The 21,792-nt window shown below is 37.8% G+C and overlaps 1 protein-coding gene across 25 annotated transcripts in view; it reads left to right on the forward strand.

Annotated features, from left to right (window-relative positions):
• The window catches only part of ARPP21 (cAMP regulated phosphoprotein 21), a 196,970-nt gene that overhangs the window by 96,809 nt on the left and 78,369 nt on the right, over positions 1-21,792 (forward strand). For 24 of the 25 annotated variants that reach the window (XM_040086952.2, XM_058423594.1, XM_058423599.1 and 21 more), the window contains 4 exons: positions 3,567-3,711; positions 4,952-5,030; positions 6,350-6,409; positions 7,388-7,528. In XM_040086952.2, coding sequence (XP_039942886.1) covers positions 3,567-3,711; positions 4,952-5,030; positions 6,350-6,409; positions 7,388-7,528 — 425 coding nt within the window. The remainder of the gene's footprint in view (positions 1-3,566; positions 3,712-4,951; positions 5,031-6,349; positions 6,410-7,387; positions 7,529-21,792) is intronic. The other variant, XM_040087020.2, reaches the window with a different exon arrangement.

The raw sequence follows: 21,792 nt of genomic DNA on the forward strand, positions 1-21,792 counted from the left end.
TTTGCTCTCTAAAATACCTTGGTAGAGCCAAGGATGCCTCCTGCTGAGTGGCATTCATTTTTTAAACTCTTGGTGTAATTTAAACTATATCAAAAAGCGTGTATTTTATCTGAGTTTATCTGTACTGGTAGTGTTGTATTCCCAGCAGCTGGTAGAGTTCTGTCCTCTGCACTCTTCACCTCAGACAGTAACACTGGTGGCAGTCTTTGCAGACTAACTTCAAAAAGTACTCCAAAAAGCAAAGTTAAGCCTCAATTACTCCTCTTTTCTTGCCTACTGAGAGCAAGGCTCAAAAAATCCCAGCTAACACCCAGAATATGATGAACACTGCCAATAATTTGAGATGTTTATGTGCAACTGAAATCAGCCATCGAGAGAGCTTGAGTAAGTGGCTTCTTGTGAGCTTAGCACAAAAATAAAAAATGACATTTAAGTGTACTTTCTCACTGTTTCTATTGACTTGAAATGAAACAAATCTGTCTCTCCTCTTAGCTGATAAGTAAGGAGAGGTTTTTTCTATTTTTTTAATTTTATTGAAAGACCAAAAACCAAGTTGTTTAGCAGCAGGACATTTACATGTTTTGCTGCTTTACAATGATGCTTATGCAGTAGATGGGCAGGTTATTTTATCAGTTGTTCTGTTATAGGTAGACGCTTTCTGCTTGACTTGCATTACTCAAAAACACGTGGCTTTTGTTCCAATTTTGTTTGTATTTTCTATTGTTTAATGGAGAATGAAAAGGAGAACCATATAAAGAGATTGTATTAAGCATCACTGGTAGTTTATAATGTACTTCACAGGACCTGTACTAAACTACAGAGAGACTGTCAGGTGTTGAGGCAAAATCCCTATCCTTATACCAGGCAGAGGAGGGGCTCCTGTTTCACGCAGCCTTTGGTCTTACCTGACTGACCAGCCTCAGCAGAGATTTCTTTGACCATCTTAAAATATTTATGGGAGATGCTGGGGTCAAGGGAGACATTTCATGTTTTCTAAGGAAACAATTGGCTTGGTGTAATTAATTTGATAGGAATTGCCCTTTTGCTCTTGCTGACCTTCTACTAATGAATGTGGCTCAACTTTTCCATGGAAAGCTGAACGGGCTGGCTGAAGGATGCAGGAAGTTTTGTGCCAACCAGATTGTTTTGCTTTCACTTTAGAGGAGAAGTAGTTTATTTTTGGTTTGGATTTTTTTTTTTTTTTTTTTCTCTTAATGGTTTATAAACCACAGGGAATTAATTATCAGAGAATGTACGGTACATTGCCAGAACTACTGAGTGTGGATTGTACTGCGGACTTGATGTTTGTACTTATATTTAAATACTTGCCTTCATTTTCCTGTATAAGGAAAAAACTTGTTTACCTGTATTACTTGATCTTGAGTGCTTATCCAATGGTTCACTATGTCCTTACTTAAAAGAAATGTTGCCTTTAATGTTATGCTATAGACCAAGAAGTGTATTACTGCAATTTGAAAATCTATTTTGTTGTTCACTATACTTGTACCAATGTATTTATTAACATTGTATTTTATTATTGAGAAAAATAAATAAAAATCCAAGAAAATATACAGTAACTTCCTTTCACGACTCTACAGCCCTTTTGTGTATTTTTTTCTAGTGCAAATACATCAGCAGTACGTTACATGTAAAACAGTATTTACTGTATGTTCATATATGTGCTTTTCTGTAAAGTCTGTCATTTTCATAAGTGCATTTTTAAGAGCCACTGTGAAGTTTAGGATTAATATCCTGGAAACAGCATGGCCAGTTACATTTTTCTCCTGTTGAAAAGCTAGCAGCACTATCACTCTGCTCTGGGCAGGGGCAGGGAATCAAGTTATCCTTTGGGGTCATTTGGCAATGGTTGATCCAAAGTTTGTTGTTTGAATGAGAAATCAAACTGCCATTTGAAGTGAAAGAAAGCAGGCACAGCATTAGTTCTCTGAGCACAACTGAGCAATTTAAGAAAGAGTTCTCAATGTATGCTTACCTCAAATGACCAGGAAATCCCACTCTTTCCTTCTGTAGGCTCAAATTTGGGGTAAGACTGTCAGCCAGAACTAGCAGAAGTAGGGATTAAGGGTGGTAGGTCCACTTAAATATTGGGTCCAGGTCTTTGTTTCTCTTTTACAATGTTTTTAATCTCAAGTCTTTTGTGCCACATTCAAATTTCACAAAAAGTCAGTAATGATTAAGCTGAGAAGTTACTGATTTCTGTCTTAGTGTGGCATGTTTATGCTGATATCTTGTTTTGTTAGGGTCTTGTCTTACATGTCTTGTGATGGCTGATTTGTAGTTCTTTAAAGAATTCAGAAACCTAAAATTTGTAATAATTACTGGAAACATCTTTTGAATTCATAATGGTTACTTAAAGCCCACCACTTACTTTGAAGTTTTCTATTGGTCTTTTGGTGTGCTAGTATTCTTTTAAAAATACTGAAGAAAGGGAATTTGCTAGCATTCAAGAAACTGTGAAATTCTCAAGTACTGGTGAATTAGGTTTTTATTAACATGATGTCAAAAAATTATCAAGCATGCAGGACTCTCTTCTATTAAAGAAAACTGCTTTACCAGGGAGTTTTGTGGCAACTTTCTTCAAATGTGCCTTTTTACACTACTTGCATGTAGGGTTTTTTCTTTAAAAGAATAAAAAATAGAAGTATGCTTCCTTCAATTTTGTCCAACCGGATTAGGATTTCTTGAAATATGTAAATTATGCCATGGTAACTTAAAGCAATTTGGGTTTTGTTAAAACAAAGCCAGTATAATGTCATGAGCAGGGAAGCAAGTCCTTTAGAGAATTGGAAAATGCAGACAAGCTTGAATTCTGTTTATTTAAACTTTTTAAAGCTGAAGCATGTTTCAAAGGGACTCATAGTGTCCAAAATACTGAATTTCTGAGGGTAGAATTTGTGATGCCTTACTAAAACATCCTTGAAAAATCGCAGGCACATTCCCCCCCCCTTTTTGTGAAAGGCACATCTGCATATGTCCTTAAGTATGAATTACCTGATAAGTTAGTAAGCCTTCTTGTATACAGTGGAGTATAAAATTTGCTGGCACTCTTCTACTATTAGAGCTGGAAAACTCCATCTACGTGCACTAATGTGTGCAAAACTATTCATATCAACCTGCACACTTGCTAGTGAAAGGAAAAAAGTTTTATTTTTTAGATATCTATCCACTGATCATCACTGAACGTATTTAGTATTAAATTATAGAATTAATTAACAAAGGCCATATGAAATGCATTTGATTCTTCTGAAAAGCCTTAGGGGAAAACTATTGAAGTGTAGAATAATGTGATCCCCTTAATAGAGGTAGCCTAAATTTTATAATATTCAAAATATTAAGAGAAGAAATACCTACTTACCACTAGAATTTGGCCTTTACGATGTCATCATTCACTTGGCTAAAAAATGCCATGTTTCAAATAGGAAAGAAATGTATCTGGCTTCAACTTTTCTAGCTACACAGAGTTTAATGCCAATATCTGTAGGTTGGAAGCCACAGGAAGCGTACTGAATCTGTCCTATAATTTGTCTGTCTTTTTTCCCCAACAGGAATCAATCCAACTACAGCTTTCAAGTTTTCCTAGCTTGCAAGAAGAAGATAAATCTAGTAAAGATGACTCCGAAAAAGAAAAAGAGAAGGATAAAAATAAAGATAAAAACAGTGAAAAAGGCAAGATCAGAATGCTATCAAAAGGTGAACTTAAAAATATTTAAATTATTATAATTATCATTGTAAAAAGGGTTGTGCATTTTTACAAGGATGTATTTCTTTATTTGTGCATATATACACAGTAGAAGTGTTTTCATACTCTGAGAAAATTCAAGAAACTAAAATGTATGTGCATAAGAATGTTTTTCATACAAACATCAGGCTTATGAAGTGAGGGAACCTTCCAAGCTGAGGTCTTCTATTAGATTTTATTTGTTTTCTTTAATGTAAAATCGATCTTTTGAATGCTTAACTGTGTTGGTATAAACACATAGATATTTGAGTGATTGGATAATAACTGTATATAGTGCATAAGACATTAATACTCTTTTATCTAGATTAATGATAATATATTGGCATGTAACTTGTGCAGTGTAGGCAGTAGAGAGTAATCCTCTTCATTATTGCTTCTTTCTCATGGAGAATTTATTTTAAAATGCTGTAAAGAAATTCATCCATGACATCTAACCTACATTGCAATCTTCTATTATCACCTACCACGACTTCTTTCCGGAAAGATGCTTTATCTAAATTTGGTATTGCTTTTTAAAATCTTTTATTAATTAGTGGTATAAAGATGCATTGTAATATCCCCAAAATAATCATTGCCTACCTGGGTGTGGATCTGCAGCTGGTGTGAATTGTCATTTGGCTTCAATGGAGCTCTTACAGTTCACGCCAACTTGAGGATCTGTGTGTACATTTGAGTCAGGAGATAATGCTGAAGAATTAATTCTGGCTACTGTCACGCATCCCTATTACCTGCCTACTCCCAGGTGTCATTGGATTTCAGTCTTTTAATGCAAATGTGTTCCCACTGGCATGATTCCTCATTTGCTGAGTGTACGGCATTTATTAAGTGACGCAAAGAGACATTGATGAATAAAACTTTTCTTTCCTCATTTTGAAACATTTTTTTAATGTTTTAAAGTAAGAGCTTGGCAGGGTCTTGAGTGGCATTTAAGTTTTCTGTGTTTTTTAAATGACCAACACTTTCCGTCAATGTTTAGACGCTGTGTTCTCACTGGAGTTGTACAGAGGAACAGTGGATGTCCACCTGATGCTTCAGAATGTGTATCTTTTTTGGCTGAACTCCAAATGGCTCTTTTCTTTCAGAGCATATTCTTTCAGTTGCTGGAAAATGGATTTTGATTTATAGCATATAGATAATCAGAGCTGTTGAAATTAAATAAATGAGTGGAGGCTGTTTGTTTTTATTTTTCAGATTGCAGTCAAGAGTATACAGACTCAACAGGCATAGATTTGCATGAGTTTCTCATTAACACATTAAAGAATAACCCCAGGTAGGTATTTCTGGCGTTCCAGCTGACATTCCTGAAATTATAGCTGGCAGTCTTTGACTTCTCGTAACTGTACACTGTGTTTTATTTGCTCTGGAGATGGTTATGAGGGAAAATGTAAAGGAGGTATGTTGTTAACTGAGAAAAATGCTATAAAAAGTCATCAACTTTTACTCCCCCATCCAGTCACCCATTGCTTAATTTCATTGTCAGTAACATCTGGTCTTTGTCCTTACCTTCTTTTACACGGCTCTGTGTGGTGATTGCAGTAATATATTATAACTACTGTGGTTGGAGATTTGTATATGAATATAAAGTAGCTCTCTTCTAGCAATGCTGCACACAAATAAAATCCTGTGCTCAGTGCCAAGTTCTGTTCTCAGTATTCCCATAGTTTTCATTTGGAGCTACAAGCCCATCTCATCATTAAATATGCCTCTAAACATACAAGGAAAGCTCTGTAACATTTTTATATATTGTGATTTTCAATGTTCATCTCAGTGTGATGTGTTAAATAGGTGCCATGTAATTCTGCAGTTATTCACAGGAGAGCTGGGAATAGTTGAGTACCTAACAGCTTGCATAACCCCTTGTACAGATGATGCAAGGCCCTTCAATTGCTTTATCTGTGCAGAATGAGAACGTTCAAAAGAGCGAAGGAATGATGGGACTCTGTCCAGCTTAGAAATGTGTGGAAGTATGCCAGGAAAACCTTTGAATGATTTTGACAAGGGGGGAGATGGAAAAGGGACATCTGAGACCTTCCAGTGAGAACCAGAGCATTTTGCCTGAGAAATACTGTGGCATTGCCTCCTGGGAACCTTAGTTCAGAGGTGATGTTCTCCACTGTACTCTCTAACAAGATTAGACGTGTCCAGCTTTCTTGCAGTAAATCAATGTCTTGTGGAAGGTATGTCTCAGGAAAAATGTGGAAAATTTCTGTGGGTAGCAGGTCTTGTGAAAAATCTAGCTTTGCTGTAAATCTCATTTTCCATCAAAAAAAGGGTGAAAAAAGACCAAAACTTTTCATAGCAGTGAGAGCCTTTCATTGCAGTGCATTGTTGGCAGCCTGATGTGTCTGGAAGGGCTCTGAGACCATAGTTGAGCTCATGGAAGAGTTAAATCTGTATGTCAATGAAGGTACAGAAAAGCAGGCTTTAGTCTCTTGCAGATGATCCAGGGTAAAAAAAGCATGTTTCATTTTTAATCAAGATGACTGACAATGCTTGCAAAATACCTTACAAACATTGTTATATGAATACTTTCCTCTAAAATGTGTATTCATAGTTGATGGTGTAAATCCTTGCATTTCTATTTGACAGGGACAGAATGATTCTCTTGAAAATGGAACAGGAAATTATTGATTTTATTAGTGACAACAAGTAAGTTGAGTTCCACACTCATTGCCTTCTCCTGGTAGACTTGATAATAGAATAATACTAACACATTAATATCTGTAAATGCCTTGCTCTGTTGTGTGGCTTTCATTGGTTTATTGAGTCACGTGTGTGTGTTGCAGTGAGAGTTGTGTGAGGGATACACTCATATGGACCACAGTGCTCCTGAGGGCTGTTATTGGCACAATGCAAGAGCAGGCTTCTATTTCCTGCCACGTGGTGGAACTGCTTAAAATAAAGTAGATGTAAATGAAAACCTTTTGCTTTTCATTGTGTTGTAATTGTACTGGCTCTGCTCATTTAGATCCAAAAATATAATTAAAGCTTTTAGTGTAGAGGACAATCAAATGTGGCTTTTCGTTTGTGCTGAATTATTCTAATGTGTTGGAAAATAAAGCTGAACTTAGGTGGAGGGATTCTTGCTGCTATGTGGTCTTTATCATAAAATATTCCTGCAGCTTTAAAAGTAGAGAGTCAGAATAGCAGCAGAGGAAAAAATTATGCTGACAGGAAATAACCATTTTGTCAGTAATACAGGAAAAAAAGAGTGTTTGCTGAACTAGATCTTTCCAGAATTGCCCTGCATCTGACCTTTGGGAGAAAGGCAGAAAGCTGTTGCCAGTGTCTCAGCAAATCTGTAGGATTGGTTGTGCAGGGAGCGTGAGTGCGTGCGGGGGACTGGGGGATGAGTTCTTCCCCACACACAGAATACTGACTAGGTACCGTGAAGCATGAGCTTTGTTTGTCCCCGTGTTGCACATGGAAATGTGCTTATTAGAAAATCTAAAATTTATTCCTTTTCTTTCAGCCTTTCTGTAGCAAAAATTTATATGTAAATGCGTAACGGAGAAGTTTTCAGTGAGATATCTGTCCACTGAATTGTCAAATGTATTGCTGTCTTCATTTATTTATAGCTTTGGGGGAAATGTAATTATCAATGCTATTTGTTTCCTTTGTTTCTAGTAATCACTATAAAAAGTTTCCTCAGATGTCGTCGTATCAGAGGATGCTAGTCCACAGAGTGGCAGCGTATTTTGGAATGGATCACAATGTGGATCAGACTGGAAAATCTGTAATTATCAACAAGACCAGCAATACAAGAATGTAAGTAACAGCACTGTTGTGTTTTTCCTTGTTCCCTTTCTCAAGACAGGAGCCGGTTTGTACCATGACTGCGTGGTGTAATTTTGTTATGCGTATAAATTTATATTTGTTTTTGTAGCAGCAGTGATTGCTGTTTATTGTTTTCTAGGTTGGGAAGGGAGGACAGGCTCTCACGGTGAGGTTATCTAAGGCTATAAAGATACATGAGGAGAATTCAACCTAACTGGTTTCTTGCAAGAAAGCGTGGTATCTTGGAATGTTACTTTTCCTGATTCTTTAGTGCCACCACTTTCCTACAGAAATCAGCTGTCGCTTTGCAAGTCACCTGATACCATACAGCTACAACCTAAGTAGCCCAGACATACTTGGGAGACTGCCCCTTTCCTTGTTCTGGCTCTGCCTGCTTCAAGAGTCATTTTCTGCCCAGTCTAATTATTTAGGATTTGGTTTCCCTGCACCGCCTGCCACCATTCATTCCCTTTTCTTCTCCTCCTGTCTTGGTTCCACTTTTTTTTCCCTTCAAATCTCGCTGTTTGACTACAGTGTTTCTGTGAAATACAAATTCCTACTGATGGTTCAAGTGCATTGCAAAATTCCTAGCAGGTTAAGCATGTGCTGGCATAAGTTCTGTGCTTCTCCATGAACTGGTTAAAGCTGTATAAAGCTAACCAAAATTCTATATAAGCTGCTGTAATGTGTCCATGCCTAACCACTATCACTATTTCTGCCAAGTGCCACGTGTATTAAACATAGCCTTCCATTCTCTCTCTACCTATAAACTACATAATGAAGAGGAAGTAATTACAATGGGGTAATGAAGTTTTCGTATCTGGTATTGGAACAGGAAAACCTTGTTTGAAAATTGTGTACTTCCTGTATTCAATTAGTAGGAGAAATCTAAACATTTGTTTCACTTATATATCCAGTAGCTAGGTGATTTATATATATCTGGTTGAGAGAGCATTTTTTTAATGTTATTAGCTTCTCCTGTAGAAGGGTGGAAGGAGTTGGGAATGGTGCTGTGCAGTGCTGGGAGCTGAACTCAGTGATCCTCCTCAGTCTCGTCCAACTCAGCCTATTCTGTGATTCTGACACTATCTAATTTTGCAAGATCAATATACATTGGTATTGGCCATTTCACTGAGCCCTAAAAGTCTTCCGTAGTAAATACATAGTAAAATTCAAGATAATGGGAAGTTTATTTTAGATCCTTTTCCTGGGCTGTCCCAGAGATACTTGGACATCTGTGAGACAGCACTTGGGCATTAATGTTCTTAAAGGTTTGAGTAAAGCATACACTAGCAGTTTGATTTTCAAAAGTCAAGAGAATTACAGTAACTCGATAAAACACTCAGGCTGCAAAGGCTTAGCCTAAGGGTCTGATAATACCTGCCCCCTGCAAGGGTTATCTTTGGTTTTGAATAAGAAAAAGCTTGGTATGCAGCAATCTGGTATTCAGTTTTAAGCTGAAAACGAATCCCCTCTTAAACAAAGCACAATCAATCATATTTGAATGCTCTTTAAGCATTCCTCTCTCTTTTATAGTCCTCCCTTTTCCCATCACATCTGTGTCACTGGTGTAGTGCACAAACTGCTACAGATCTTTCCTCACAGCATTGCCTTCTCCTGGTTGACTTGATAATAGAATAATACTAACACATTAATATCTGTAAATGCCTTGCTCTGTTGTGTGGCTTTCCTCTCAGAGATGGGTAGCACTGGAAGCACTGTTGGAAATGCTTACATGGTGCTTCTGGAGGGGACACTGAAGACTTCTTCAACAGTCAGAGCTTTATCTGAGTGCTCTGGTGAGGCTGTGGCTTCATGCGTGGTGGGAGTGAGCAAGTAAGGCTGTTTGCTAGGTATGAACTGCCCTTCTTGCAAGCTCAGCAGGCAGGATGTTGTAAGGATGTAACAGATCAAATGCCTTCTCAGCTGTGGTCTTGCAGACTGGAGGTGAGGCCATTAAAAATTGGTGCTGACACCATTCCTGTCTAGATATTCCAGAAATAAATGCAGGGCTTTGCCCTTCTGTTGAGTGTAAGTACAGCTGTTTTGTAAGCACCATACAAACTGCAAGCTGCTGATTTCTTCCCTCTTCAGTGTTTTGGTGGTAGGTAACTAGATTATTTGAAGCTCCTATTGCCTTGTGGTTCTTCCAGTGTGTTATTTACGTTAATTTGATACTACCATAAAATAAAGCTTTTTTGAAGTGGCTGTTTCTTTTCATAACTGGAGGAGATGGCTTTTTTTTTTTTTTTTTTAATGTCCCTGGCTCTGACAGAAAATAGTTTGTTATTATCTAGCATGAATAAGGGCTGATGAGATTTTATTATCCTCAGCAAATATTGTGTAAGTTCCACGTCTGAAAGCATCCAATGTGATTTCATATGTTCTGCATTTCACTGCTCTCAGAGGAGACAGTTTTGTGCAGTTTCAAATCAACACCAAATACTGGGAATGTGTTGACTCTATTAATTACTACTTGGACAGTATCCAGAATACCAGAAAATCTGAAGAGCATCTGAAATACTGTTCGACGTGGTTATGTTGTGCTGTAAGCCTAAGCCTTGAGAGCTTCATGTGACTTTGTGGCGGGGCCCCACAGACAGATGTTCTGAAAATTTGCATTTTGGCAATAAATTATCTCTTTATGGCATGTTGTTTCCAAACAACGTTAGCTACTACTGTGGAGAGAGAAGAATATTCTTGCATACTCAGGAATTCATAAATTCTGCTCTGGTTGTGACTTCTGTGTACGTGTGCTTGTTTGAGAGGAGCATATGACTCTGCGGTGTTGCCCTGTGGGCTTGAATAAGCACCTTGTGTTTATTTCTTTGGCTGAGAGAAGGTTCATGTCATAACTCTGCTCCTGCTTGCAGGCGATGAATTCTTCCCTGGCTCCAGGCAGTGAGGTGCATTTATCCTGTTCAGCAGAGATCACCTCCCGTGCTCGCTGCCTGCAGGTGTTTGGAGGTACAAGTGTCAAAAGACAGTGGTTCTGAGATGAAAGGGCTGATTGGAAAAGACTGGCATCAACAACGTTCCGTATGGGTGCCTCGGAAAGGACTAGTGTGTGTCAGTCATGGGAGGAGCATGTGAACGGAGCAGATCGGGGCATTTCCATCCTTCCATCAATTGGCTGTCTTAGGGCAATGTGCATCCACTTTTACGTACCTGTGCCTGTAAAGTACCTACTTTATGGAGGTTTGGAATATGAGAAAGTGTCCATTGAAGAAGTCGTAGCTGCAAGAAGGGCTGCAACTTCTCTGTTCATCTGTGCTGCTTTACATAGGGGGGGAAAAAAGGTGGTAAAGAATTCATTAGGATCTGAATCTCTGGGAATGCAATTCTGCAGCTTTCATGAACTCTGAGTGAAGTCTCTCATAACAATACAGTCAGAAAATAATGGCTATTTTTCAGATTGAGGAGTATTTATAATGAAGAGCTTACTCTGAGAATTTAAGATGTCTTTTATTTTCTTTAATTTCATAGGAATATGGACGAGGCCTGCTGTTTACAAAGCTTCTTTTTAAGAAACGAAATTTTAAAAGACAGTGAGGACCTCAACCACTTTAGTGTTTGTTGACATTAATAAATTTAAGTCTCTGTATTCTAGCTCTCATTGGAGAATAATGGATTTAAAAACAAATTTTCTTTTCACATGATTTTTAAATTAAAAGTCCTTACAAAGTCCTGCCTAACTGAATCCTTCAATTTTTGAAACCTTATTCTCAGCAGTATTCATGAGAAAAATTGATTAGAAAATGGAGGATTTTGTTGTTATTTTGTTTCTATAGTCAGAGAGCTCAAATGCTGCTTAAAATGGGAAGTCTGCCTTGCTCAATATGAAACTGTTCTTGCCTCACCATTCTATAATGTATATTTGTCTGTCATCTGTGTCTGCCTGTCATCACACAGAAATGTATGGGGAACTTAAGACAGTGAAATACGATATAAAGGGAAGTTTGAAATTGAGGCGATATGTTAGACAGGGCATCCCTTTTTAGAGCCAAAAAATGTGTATGTGCCACCTTCTGTTCTGAGTATTCCTCATAATTCCTATGAAACAACTGGAAGTACTTCAGGGTTTTTTGCAGAACTGATCGTATTGTGAGATGTATTAGTTCAATCAGATTCATTGATTTGGTTACCTGTAGCTAGGTGGAGAAATGTAGGGCAAACATGTTTGGTGTGCTTGGTAAATTGAAAGGGTTTTCATTTGGTTGAGATCATCAGCCATGTGTCAAGCATGTCTGTACAACAGCCCACACATGCATTCATGTACTTTTTTTTTAATATATATAAATGTGAGTGGCAGGGCTCATCAGAACCAAGAAGGTAGCGTGCTTATGATATATAATGCTGTGTTTAGACATTTTCGTATATTCTGAGGGTGTAACACAGCTATTATGAACTTCATACCAATTCTCACATCCTCAGTTCTGACTGTTTTATATTTTGGGAGCACTGTGAGTTATGATCTTTGTGATGCATGGTATTTTTCCTACTCTGTTAATATTGTGCTGCCTCAGTTGGAAGGTGTTTTGGTGCCTTTGAGACGGCAAAAGCTAGAAGCAATATTAAGCTGTTATGTGCATTACAGGGGTTCCTTATAATCTAGAAATGAACTGTATCAGCAGAAGGAGACATAATTTTGAAGTTGTACTTTGAATAACCTGCAAGGCTTTTGTAGTTTGGCATACAATCTGTGTTATCTGCCTCCTCTGTGTAAGAGTGGTTTGAATCAAAAGCAAAGAAGAAAAGCTCTCGTTGGGTTTCTATTGTAAATTCACTGAATGATCTTGCTGTAGATAACGTCTATACTAGTAGAGGTGCACTGTGACAATTTCACTGTCTTCAGAGTCTGAACTTTTGTACAGGATCCTACAGGCATGTCAGTAAACTGGCATTCACTGAACATGGCAATTTCAACAAAAAATAGATTCTGGAATTTCTTTTACCTGAGGCTGAAGTTCCAAAAAGATAACAAGTGTTACAGCCTTTGGAGCATGCAGAAAAGTATGCATTTCCCCTTGACTGAAAAAGCTATTCAGTCTAGACTTTAATTTCTTTAAGTTGTTGTTTGGATGGGACGTTTTAGCAATATGGGAGCAGTGACAAATGTACACCTGAACACAAATACCTTTTTTTGTAAAATCTCAGTCAAAGCAACTTGATGTTTTGCCCGGAGCATTTGAGGAACAGTTTTGTTACCCTTCCTGTTGTAAACCAGAATAGTTACCTTGCAACTGGTTTGCTTCATGGTGTTACTCCATCTGCATTTAAGCACCTTATGCTATTCTTCATTATCATATATGTACTGAGAGGAATGATCTCATGAGAGCAGAATTGCATAAAAATGTACATGAACACCCTTTTTTTTCTGGTTTTATTAATTTCATTGGAGTCTGGCTTTTTTTTTTTTTTTCTTTTTTTTTTTTTTAAGGAAATATGGAGTCAGAGGACCTCTGTCTCCTGTTGTAGTTACCTCTTTTCCATCTTCGCTACAGAACAGTTGCTCCTTGCCTGCTAAGAAATAAACAGAAACTGGAGATACCCAGATGTCCCCTCTGGCTTATGATTGCTGTTGCTCAGTATTATGACATTCTCTGCTGCAAACATGTGGAAAAGTAAAAGGGTGTGTAGTAGATGTATGCAACTAAAATGAAGAAACTGTGTAGCTGAGAAATCACACTGTAATTGGCTGGCACATTTTGGTTCAAGATGAACTGATATGTTTTGTGACTAAGAATTTAGTAAGATCATCAATGAAAGAATAATGTATAATAAAAGCTTTGAGGTTGTGTAGCTACATTGTAACATGTAGCATTTAAGTAACAGATAGCATGGTTTTTCATAGATTTTTAGGGCTTTTTTCATACAAAAATAATCTACTTCAGTCAATGATTCAATTATTAACATGATCAGAAAAAAGCTTAATGTTTATTTTGTGAATGATATTTGAATTGGGTTGGCCTTTTATTTTCAGCAAGCACTCTGTTATTTTATACGTTTCTCTTTTGCCTAAAAGATACAGATGAAAAAAAAAAACATCGCTATGTAGTACACTTGAAGTTGAGTTGAAGTTGACACTTAAATACTGGCTTCATTCATTCTTCAGTGTAAGCTGTATACTGGACCCATAAGAAATTACTTATTCTGTAAATGAGATGTTAGGGTTAATGAACCAATTCTAATAGCTCCCATATTAAATTTCAATCTAATGTAATTTATTAAAGCTAAATTGTTTATAATGAAGGTGGACATGTGCTTTTTACAGCTGTTCTATACTGTGATGAAATACTAGTTAGGTGTTAATCAGAAGATATCAATGTTATTTCTTCTTGTGGGTTTGTTTTGTTTTTTTTTTTTTTCTTTTTAACCCACACCTCTTAATAGTACAAGTTTAAATGTAGAAGGTTACTGTCACCTGCTCTGTGTGGGTAGATGGAAGGTTGCCCAGGAAGAAGAGAGTGCTGCTGAATAGCAAGTAGGTAATTTGGTTGAAGGAAGCTCTTTCTTGCATGAGTAATTAATCCTTGTGCTCGGTCAGGCTGTAGTAAGAAAGTGCTCATTAATCAAGATGCTGTTTGGTCATTTATACTTTCATATCACTTGGGAGAGATCTGGAAATCTGAGATGACCCCTGTGTTTTCCTCAGAGGTAACAGTGCATCAGTAGTAGAAGCAATGGTTTTATATCAGAGTATTTCAGAAATAAGATGTTGAAATTTGAGCAAGTAAATTTTAGAGGAGGTTTATATTGGTTACATAATTGCCTTTTGCTCTTCTGTAGCTTGCCTCATTTTTAACACAGGAAATAGGACTCATAGAAATGTAAAAACTATTATGAGTTTTGAGAAGACTGTCCATTGTTTCGGCTTTCTGCTTCAAGAGCAGCTTTTTGTGACAGTTTATTAAAAACAGGCCTTCTTCTTCAGGCCAGTGATTGTTCAGAGTGTGCCTTCTGATTCATGAGTCTTCCTGCTAGAGATGGCAAAAATATTCATGGTATGAAGCAGAAGTCAGAACAAGAATTTGTTATGGTATTAATGTGTATGTGATGCATTTCAGGAGGACTGATAGTTTCTTTGTTAGCCTGGTGGTTTTTGGTGAACCATCATCAAATCTTCAGTAGTCTTCAAATCTTGAATTTGCTTCCTTTTTCTCTATCTGTTACATTTTAATTTTTGAACTTCTGAAATAGAAAAGTGTAATTTTAAATAGATCACAGCAGTTATGCAACACTGTAATTTTCAGCCACTTACAGAATATGCCACATCCTTAAAATCAGATCTTAATGAATTCCATCATAAACTATGCTACCACTTTTGAGCCTCTATTAGCTGGAAATAAATTGGTACTGTGCAAGCTGTTCAGTCTCAATAGACACCCTGAATATTGAGAATTAAATCTAACTGGGGAGAGAGCAGCACAAGCAGGTCCCTCAGTAAAGAAATAATCTTAGTTTGATCACAGGAGGACAGCAGAGCATTTTGAAGCTCCTAAAATGGTCCCTGCCTGAGAGAGGACGTCGTGCTTCTGCCCCATCTATCAGAAGAGCTGGTTTTTCCATGTGCCCTTGGCGTGCAGGCTTCTCCCCTGAGTTCAAAGCCTGTGCTCTGGCCCAAGGAAACTGGGCAAAAGATTGAAGTTTGTACTCAAGCAGATTCTCAGGGAGCCAAGAAGTACTGTCTTTATATCCATGTCTTAAAACAGGAGGATTTTCTGGAAATACATTCTAGGAAAGCTTGTGAGGGTCTTAAGTTGTGCAATGGTGCCTCAACATTAGATCAGGGATTTTAAGTACTGCATCTTTGAAATCCCTCAAGATCTGGCCCTCTGCTTGGTCCACACACAGCATAATTTGACATGAAAAAGATTCCTCTGGCATCTTGATGGATGGGCAAAGATGACATAATAAAACCTCATAGTCACTGAAGGAAAAATACTTCCCTGAAGCATTCCTGGCTCTTTTTTTTCAGTCCTGCCAGACTTATTTGCAACCCCAATTAGAGGGGAAGAATGCCTGTGAAAATAACTTTGGATTTTCCACATCCCTGTTTAATAATTGCTGAACATGTTTAGAGGCCAGCTGCTGTTCTGAAAAAAAGAATAAAGAATATATGGTCTTTTACTGGGGAAAATATAGCATTTGGGTTTTGCAGATTTTTCCCCCTCTGGTACAGAGAAGGCAGCACCTTGAAGAACCGTCTTGTACAGGATTGATTTTTCTTTTATAGTTTTTAATATGCTTTTACCATCATAACAGAAGTTCTTAGTGACTCATATGATAAAAGCAGCAATCTGTTAATGAGGCATTTACCTTCAAATGCTTGCAATGCCATCTTGAGTGGTTTTAAGATGTGATAATATAACTGCACTGTACTTCAACGATTATCTATATTTAAATTCCCATTCTAGCTTTTTGAAATGAGGTTTTTGCATCCATCAGCCCCTAAATACATGAAACGTATTTGAAGGGTGTAGTTTCAGGCCCTCATTCTTGAAAAATGTTGTTCTGATAGAATTTAATCCACTAATTTAAACTGATGGGCTGGAATTCTGCCTTTTTCACTAAGCTGGGTGATGAACCTTTTGACAGTGATCATATTTGCTTCCAAGTTCTGTAAATTCTCCAGCTCTCAGAATATGTTCCTGTGCCTCCATGATCAAAACAGGCATTTGTACTGCAGATAATAGTTTTCTCAAGGTGTAAAGCAAAGAGACAGTAATGCTTGCATGGTTTTACTAGGGTAGAAATGCAGAACCCTAGGAGAGCCTTCAGCCTAAAACCAAAGAAACACACAGCAGGCAGATATACTAGGTACAAACTAGCACAGCAGTGAAAGGCCACCATACTGTGTCGCAGCATGCCTTCAAAATAGAGACTAATGTGATGTTGGACTGAGCAGTCAGTTTAGTTAAAGACAGGTGTAAATAACAAGAAAGCACTGTTGAACCATCAGAGCACCTGCGTAAGTGTGCCCCAAACCTTAACAAGTTATTTGAATCCAGTCTGCAGCAGGAGCTCTCTCCGGCTCTTGCTACTCCACGGCTCTTCTCCTTTTTGTCAGCTATTCATTTTGTTTGCCAGATGGCGATTCTGAGAGTACCCCAGGTGGGGTTTTTCCTATTCCTAGCCACATTACCCTACCTATTTTTTGTTTCTTGTTGCCACTTATTCAAGAGAGCACTATTAACGTGCTGTCCCATGTAATATGCATTAAATGAACATTGCATTGCAAATGCAAAGTTCCGTTTTTTAGGCTCCTGCCCATCCCAGTGATGTCCCCTTTTGAACTTGCATTCCTGTGTGAAGTTCTTTCAGACAGCTGCTTGGCTATTACCTGTGAGACTTTTGCAGATGACATGCACGAAGTGCTTGGTAGATTTTTTTTAACTGCATCAGGAGCTGTAATGGCAAACCCATCTTTTCCACACATGGTGAGGCTGCTGCTTCTTTTGAAAGGCATCTTGCAACAGCCTGTGTGCTGTGGGACTGTGAGAAACATATGCCTTGTAATAAAGATTTATGTGCTCTATAGAAGTCAGCCCTGACAATACCAGACTGTTTGTGATCTGAGCTGATGCAGTGACTAAGCCTTCAGAATTGTAGCATTCAAAGCCTCATGCTTGTCTCTTTCCATTTGTCCTTTTGGTGTGGAATCTGTGCTTCCTGACTCTTTGTTATTTCAGATTAACTTATTTTAAATGAGTGCTGGGGTTTTTTTCCTGCTAGTATTTAATTTCTTATCTCCTGTGCAAATAGAGGTCTATGAAACTGCATTAGTTTGCTTGGCAGACTCAAGGAAATGCCCTGTTCCTTCCTTAGACTGTGCATCATAATAGCTATTACCATTCTGCAACATGTTTTTAAAATCTCTAATTTGATTAAATACCTGGTTAAGGTAGTTAGGGCTTAGGGTTTTTTCATTACCACTTACAAGAGCTGACTCAGAATCAAAAGCATTAAATGAGCATGTAATGGGGAATTCTCCTTAAAGAGTCCATCTAAAAAATATGCCTGAGGGATGAACTCTGTTTTCTGTCATCCAGAGATAGGTTAAGAGGAACTCTACTAAAGTGGATGGAAGTAGCTGACATTAAAATCACTATAACGATAGAAGAGAAAAATTATCTAATGTCATCAAAAAGTTTGGTTTGTTTTGTTTTCTTCCTGTTACACAGAAATACTTTGTGACTTACTCCAGCTTTGCGATTTCCAAAATACAAAGCTAATTGTAAGGAATGAGTTGAGAAAAGTGCTTTTGGGGCCGTGCTTAAGTAAGGACTGCCCATAGCTTTTAAGGAACTATAACGTCAGAAAGGAAAATGGTCAACTTATAAAAGAAAGAACAGACACAAAAACCATCTAAAAAGTACTGATGGAGGTTTGTTCCACTATGGATTTGTTCCTATATAACTGATTCAGTGTTTCACAAAATGACAGCATGGTTAAGGATGGAAGGATTCTGGAAGTCATCTTGTCCAATTCCTGGTCAAGCAGCACCACCTGGATTCAGTTGCCCAGGACCATGTCCCGGACCATCCCTAGGATGGAGTCTCCACCACCTGTCTGGGCAGCCTGTGACAGTGTTTGGTCACCCTCACGATGAAGTAATTCCAAGCGCAGAAATGAGAAGCTTCACCATATCTTGAAGTGACCACTACAGTATTTTGCCAACACAAAAATGAGGCTGAAAGGTTTGATATGATCATGGTCTGCCTGTGAAGGAGCACAGCTACAAGAAAGGAGGACACAGTATTGCCCTGAGATTTTACCTGCGTACTCCCCCCAGGTCTGGACCTGATATTGCACACAAGTACGTAGAAGTACTCCTGAGCCAGGGAAAAACACTGGATTGTAGAGTTATTGATGCCTGTTACATATTGTGTCTGGCCTTTGGTTAAACGGGTCACTTGACAAAAAGTTATCTCTTTTTACTGTGGGGGGCAGCGGGGGGAAGAAATTAGGAAATTGTCTAAAGTGATGGGAGCAGACTTTGCAGACGTTCACAAATGCTCAGACAGTTTGGGGAAATTTTTAATGGTTAAATGTTTGGGTGGTGCAGGACAGCTACTGAAGTTGGCTGCATAGAGCTATCCTGCTGGCAGCTACCTGAATATCATGGTGCCACCTTTCTGGGCAGGATGCAGAGAGGACGGGCTGTCTTGGCTGCTCAAAGGGCCTCTGCTTTCTGGCAGGTGTGGGAGTGAGAAGGGCACTGCGCCCACTGCCTGGGGATGCACTAAGTTACTCTCAGGTCCAGTCTCTGTTAAACATTTGTAGTGCTTGATCAAAAGCTTTACAGGGAAGGAAAAAGTCTGTTTTGCGTATGTTCAGAGCCACACCACCAGAAAGGTGACTAAGCTACCTGACAACTCTTAGGAAATATGAAATTAATTCATATGCAGTTGTGGTCTGGTGAAGTTGCATTTTCATGGCACAGATGTTTTGCTTCCACCCATATTGTCAAGCAATAAAAATTTGAATGATCAAAAGGTTATATTAGATAAAACCGAAAGAAAAAAATGCACCAGACTTTACATATTTTTAGTCTGTATACTTTCTCCCTGCCTTTGTGTTGGTTTCTGAGCCTTTAAGGTATAACTGGGTCATACTTTTTGGTTTGCTCAGTACAGTCCTCAAATTACATAAATACTATTAATTTAAAAGGTAGTTCCTCCTTAAACTTCTTTTTCTGGAGTAGTAGGCTTTGAGATTCTCAAATGCACTAATTCCATGGAGGATAAATGAAATACTGAATGGGCTTAATTAAATCCTGTTTTACAGGTAGACAACGTTGCTTTTTAGGCAAATATTTGCATATCTTTTTTTCTTGTACGTGGCCCTAACCAAGTAGATGGGTGCACCTTTTTCTGTGGCCAACCTTCCAGTATAGTAAAAGTATTGTAGGTTGTTTTGTATGTGATTTCTAATTTTTTTTGAAGATCCCTAAATACTGAAAAGTACTTGAATTAGTGATAATGCCTTCAGAAGTCCTCAGTGTCTCTTCAAAAAGGCTGTGCAAGTTCCATTTTTAAAATTACACAATTTCTTTTTTTAGGATTTGAAGACATAATTTAGGCATCCAGTATGGTAATAGTGAAGAGGTTCCTGATTTTTTAATGGGTCTGTAGAAATAATAATAATTGCAAACCTTGCTTTGACTTCAGTAAGAACTTAATTCATGCCATATTAAAAATCATCTTGATAAATTCACTCACTTATATGCATGAGCACAATCTGATATATTGTGCTGACTACTAGTGGCAGTATCAGCTAAAAAAGCTCATAAGGGTAAATGTGATTGTTACTAATTTAGGACTCACATGGGATTAATTCAGTGCATCTGCTGTATAATTGTAATTATATACTGTTAGTATATTGACACTACACTACATCTTACACAAAATTGTACATTATTTTCTTAATTTTTAAGCAGTTGATTCACCTGCAAATTCATAAACCAGTGTAACAGATTTCCCCAGAATAATGAGGTTCCTTACAGCAAATGCATTATGCTGTTACAGGGAACTGAATATGGAGTTTACACTGGCTTCCATCAATGGAACATACCCAAACCTTTTCAGAATCAACCTGTTCTCTACCCAAGTGATTCAGAACATTTGGTTTCACTTAGTGGTTTTAAACATTATTTACCATCTGTATCCACCTAACAATTTATTTTTGCGATAGGTGTTAAAAAAGAATGCGGTTGTCAGTATTAAACAGAAAAACACAAACACATGTATGAATATCTTCTGTAAAATAGTTAGGCTACGTTTCTTTTTACTGATGATTTTCAGTGTTTGAGGGAGGCCTGCAGGTTGGTGTGCCTGAAGACACTTGGTGGTGTGGTATCCTAAATCTCACATGGCAGTCTTCCCTCATTAGCTCAGTTGGTTAGAGCACGGGGCTGATACCACTGAGGTTCTCTGCATCCCTATGAACTGAGCTGGCTGTGCTCTTTGTGACCTTGCTGGTAACAGTGGCCCAGAGCTGCAGGGATGGCTGGGAGAGGTGGACCTTCTCATGGTGCTGAAGGTACCCTGCACATTTGTAGACTCTCCCTGACCATGCAAATTTCTTTTCTCAACTGGAGACTGATCACTTACTGGGCTTGTAGATTAATTTTGTTAATGGGCACATACTGAATCATTAATTTTGACTTGTGGTCTTACACTTTTTCCTTTCCTCTTATGGAAAATAGAAACGTTTTATAAGTAGTAAATAAAATGAAAATGGGATTTGAATTTTAAAATAGTGCTCTGAAATATGAAAATCATGGTATTGATTAAATAAGTTAGTAATTGGAGACATATTTTCAATTTTTTTCAAGCTTTTTTCTCTATTTTTTTCTCTCTAATGACTTTTTTCCTGAATTTTGAAATGTAAATAATTTATTTTTCTTTGTATATAGTTTATTAGATGCTCAGCAGATAGGTTACAGCTCTAAATTTTACACTGATGGTACAACTGCAGAAATTTTGTTTGTGCTTTAGGATGTAAAACTAGAAAAGTAACAATTCTCAGATAGTCCTGTGAAAGCACAATGTTTGCATGAATGAATCTTCATTTCTGGCTGTGCAGGCATAGTTCTCATTAAAGGGAGAACAACCCATCTAGTGAACCATTAATGGGGCTTTGTAGCCTTTCTGTTTATGAGGAAACATAATGAATGACCCATTAGATTATGAAGCTACTGTGCAGATAGCCATGGTCCTCTGGGCTTTTCCTAAAGAAGGCTAGTAGGGCATCCAGAGAATCTAGAGACTTGGGCCCTATAGCCATGGATGGTGGTCAGAGATTTCTTCAGTTGTCAAAATCAGCAGAAATTGGGATGGTGTGTTTTGTAACTTTGTAACAAAAATACAAATTGTGAGCAGAAGTGGAAGTGCTTAAAATTCATAAAGAAAGAGAGGCAGAGAGCTGGTGTGCCTTACTGTTGAATTTCTTACAGTTTATTGCAAATGTTTCCTGTATACCTGACAATGAAAAATTACGGACTGCAATTATGGCATGGATATATGCTGTATTTTGATTTGAAATCCATAACGCTGTAACAACAAAAGGGTTGCTCATTTATGCATCTGGTTTCATTTTCTGTTGTGAAATAAGATGAAGCTGAGAGGGTTTTTTGTAAAGTTTGTAGAGGACTCTTATTTGCAAAAGCGCTGACTTATTTAAATTCTGCTTTTTGATTTTTTCACAATTGCTTCCGTTGATGTCAGTGGAAGCTTTGTGTCTTGTTTGTG

Source organism: Hirundo rustica, chromosome 1 (genome assembly GCF_015227805.2).
Source record: "Hirundo rustica isolate bHirRus1 chromosome 1, bHirRus1.pri.v3, whole genome shotgun sequence".
Taxonomy (NCBI): Eukaryota; Metazoa; Chordata; class Aves; order Passeriformes; family Hirundinidae; genus Hirundo; species Hirundo rustica.